The sequence below is a fragment of the Coffea arabica genome, chromosome 1e (assembly GCF_036785885.1).
Source record: "Coffea arabica cultivar ET-39 chromosome 1e, Coffea Arabica ET-39 HiFi, whole genome shotgun sequence".
NCBI classification, from domain to species: Eukaryota; Viridiplantae; Streptophyta; class Magnoliopsida; order Gentianales; family Rubiaceae; genus Coffea; species Coffea arabica.
In genome coordinates, this window is record NC_092311.1 from 16230940 (window position 1) to 16234015 (window position 3076).

Consider the following 3076-nt stretch of genomic DNA (forward strand, 5'->3'; position numbering starts at 1 on the left):
GGAATCTGCCAGTTCATTGGTTGTCTAAGGAGATTGGAAGAAAGATAGGGGGAGTGTTTAAGGAAGTTAGAGATGTTGTGATCCCTCAGGTGGGTGGCAAAGAGGGTAGGCATCTGAAGGTCTTAGTCATGGCGGATCTATCTAAACCTCTTCTTAGAGGTACTGTGGTCAGAATAGCAGGAACTGGCAAATGGATAGCCTTCAAATACGAAAGGTGTCCTGATTTCTGTTATAATTGCGGAATTGTGGGACATAGTGAAAGGTCTTGCAAAGATAGGAGATTGCTAGGAGGGAATACTGATGAGAATCAGTATGGTCCCTGGATGAGAGCCGGAAATGTCAGGGTCTCCCCTCAGAAAAAAACTGCTAGAGTCTCTGAACATAGTGATAGACATTACTGGTCCTTTAGGAATGGGGAGTTGGTCGAACAGGAGAAAATTAAAAGGCATAGCAATCAGAGTCTGCTGGAGGTCCTCAAGGCCACTGGCAGTGGTGGGGGTAGTAACCAGGAAGGTGAAAGTGTAGGGGAGGATCATAGTATGGAGGGGGTTGTGGGGCCTTCTACTCAATAGGAGTCTCTTAAGGTAGTCTCTCATAATAGAGTAGAGGGTCAGGTGATAGGCGACAAGGAGGACTTAGAGCTACCTCAGTTTAATCAAGAAGGGGAAGACCTCCAGCTTTCTCATATAGAGGAAGAGATGGAGGAGGATATAGTTGAAGTAGTGCACAACCAAATCCAGGAGTCAAGAGTCTTAGAGAAAGAATCAGAGCTCGTAGTGTTTCACCAGGAAACCCAAGGCGAAAATAAGATGGTGGGGTTACTGGACAGACAGACCAGGAGAACTTTTAGAAAGTTAAAGACTCCAGCTAGAACCAGAAGACCTTTACAGGTGATACAGGTTAATGCTAATCCTCAGGTGAACGTGGGGAAGAGGAAGATCCTGCTTAGAGATGAAGTGATGGAGGATGCATATCAGGATATGTGTCAGTGGAAAAAAACCAAACAGTTGGAGGAGCTGTATTTTGAGGGGGATAAGGAAAATGAGGAGAGGTCCTTCCTTAATGGGACCTCCAGGTGTAAATGAGGGTAGTGGTGTGGAACTGCCAAGGGGTGGGGAGTCCCTTGACAGTTCCCCAGCTGAGGGAGGTTAATCACCTCTCCTCTCCAAATATCTTTTTCCTAAGTGAAACTAAGAACATGAAGACGGTCATAGATAGAATAGCTAGAAGGTTAAGGCTAGACAACAATGTGTCCGTGGAAGCTATGAATAGAACAGGGGGGATGGCCTTACTTTGGACTAAGGATACACAAATTGTAGAGGTGGTCACTACTGCTTTTACTATAGAAGCTAAGATTGAAGGTAATGAATCTCAGGCGGCATGGTGGTTCATTGGAGTGTATGCTAGTTGTGATAGATGGATCAGGAAGGAACAATGGAGAGTGCTTACGGATAGAAGTAGGTTGTGGGGATCTAAATACCTGATCTCTGGGGATTTTAATGACATTCTGTCCAATGAAGAAAAGTGGGAGGGTGTGTTTAGGGAGGAGAGAAGTTTTAAGGACTTTAGACATTTCATTGAGCTAAACAGACTAGTTGATATTGGTTTTGAAGGCCACCCTTGGACATGGAGCAATCACTGGGACAATGAAGGGGAGATTCGTCAAAGGCTAGATAGAGCTTTGGGTAGTATGGATTGGTTTCAAGATTTTGAGAGTGCTAAGTGTCACCACATTGAGACTCTAGCGTTTGACCACTCGTTGCTTTTGTTAGACACCAATCCAGGGATAGAAAGGAAAAAAAAAGAGGTTTTACTTTGACAAGAGGTGGCTCCAAAAAGAGGGGATCCAGCAAGTAGTGGAACAAGCCTGGAGTAGGGAGGAACAGGGTTCAAAATTGTTCAAAGTGACTAGAAAGATTAGGAATTGCAGAATTGAACTCTTGAAGTGGAGAAATAATGCCCAGACTAACTCTAGGAGTAAGATTGACAGCCTTAAGCAGGATCTTGAGAAGACTAGGAATGCTGGTTTAGCTAACAAAAAAGAGAAATGTCAGGATCTCAAAAGACAGCTGGCTAATGCTTACAAGGAGGAAGAAGCTTTCTGGAGCCAGAAGTCCAGAATCAGCTGGCTGAGAGAAGGGGGTAAAAATACTAAATATTTTCACTCTTTTGTCAAGGGGAGACGTGTGAGTAATAGATTGAACAGGTTACAAAGAGAGGATGGTTCTTGGACTGCGAATGAAGAGGAGGTAGTGACTGAACTTTCTGAGTACTTTAAGGACCTGTTTACGAGTGGTGGGAAGGATGATATGACAGAAATCTTAGAGGGAATTCCACACTATATTACTCAGGAGATGAATGATAAGTTAACCAAGGAAGTTATGGAGGAAGAAATTCATGATGCTTTGTTCTCTATGAATCCAGAAAAAGCCCCTGGACAAGATGGAATGACTCCTTTGTTTTTTCAGAAATTCTGGAATACTATTAAAAGTGATATCATTTTAGCTATTAAAGCTTTTTTCCACTCAGGCCACATGCTCAAATCAGTCAACCACACTGTTATATCCCTTATTCCCAAAATTCTGCACCCAACCAATCTGAAAAATTTCAGGCCTATCAGTCTATGTAGTGTGCTATACAAAATCATATCAAAAATTTTGGCAAATAGGCTGAAATCTGTCCTGGATCTGTGTATTAGCAAAACTCAATCTGCTTTCATCCCAGAAAGACAGATTCTAGATAATGTGATCATTGCTCATGAGTACATGCATTTTCTTAAAAATAAAAAGACAAGGGAAAGAGGGATACATGGCTATCAAATTGGACATGGCAAAGGCTTATGATAGGGTGGAGTGGCAATGCTTGTTGAAAATGATGGAAAAGATGGGTTTCTGCTCTAAATGGATTAACTGGATTCATAGCTGTTTGAAGACAGTGAGTTACTCTTTCAACTGTAATGGTGAGGTTAAAGGTTTTGTGACACCAGAAAGAGGGATAAGGCAGGGAGACCCTTTGTCTCCATATCTGTTTCTAATATGTTCAGAGGGCTTCTCCAATTTGCTAAGAAGGGCTGAGG

General features: G+C 42.6%; 1 protein-coding gene across 1 annotated transcript; it reads left to right on the forward strand.

Annotated features, from left to right (window-relative positions):
- The first annotated feature begins 1081 nt into the window (after positions 1 to 1081).
- Positions 1082 to 2843, forward strand: LOC113711479 (uncharacterized). The gene is made up of 2 exons (XM_072069733.1): positions 1082 to 1807; positions 1965 to 2843. Exons 1-2 carry the CDS (start codon positions 1082 to 1084, stop codon positions 2841 to 2843), a joined length of 1605 nt encoding a protein of 534 aa, XP_071925834.1.
- The last annotated feature ends 233 nt before the right edge of the window (positions 2844 to 3076 follow it).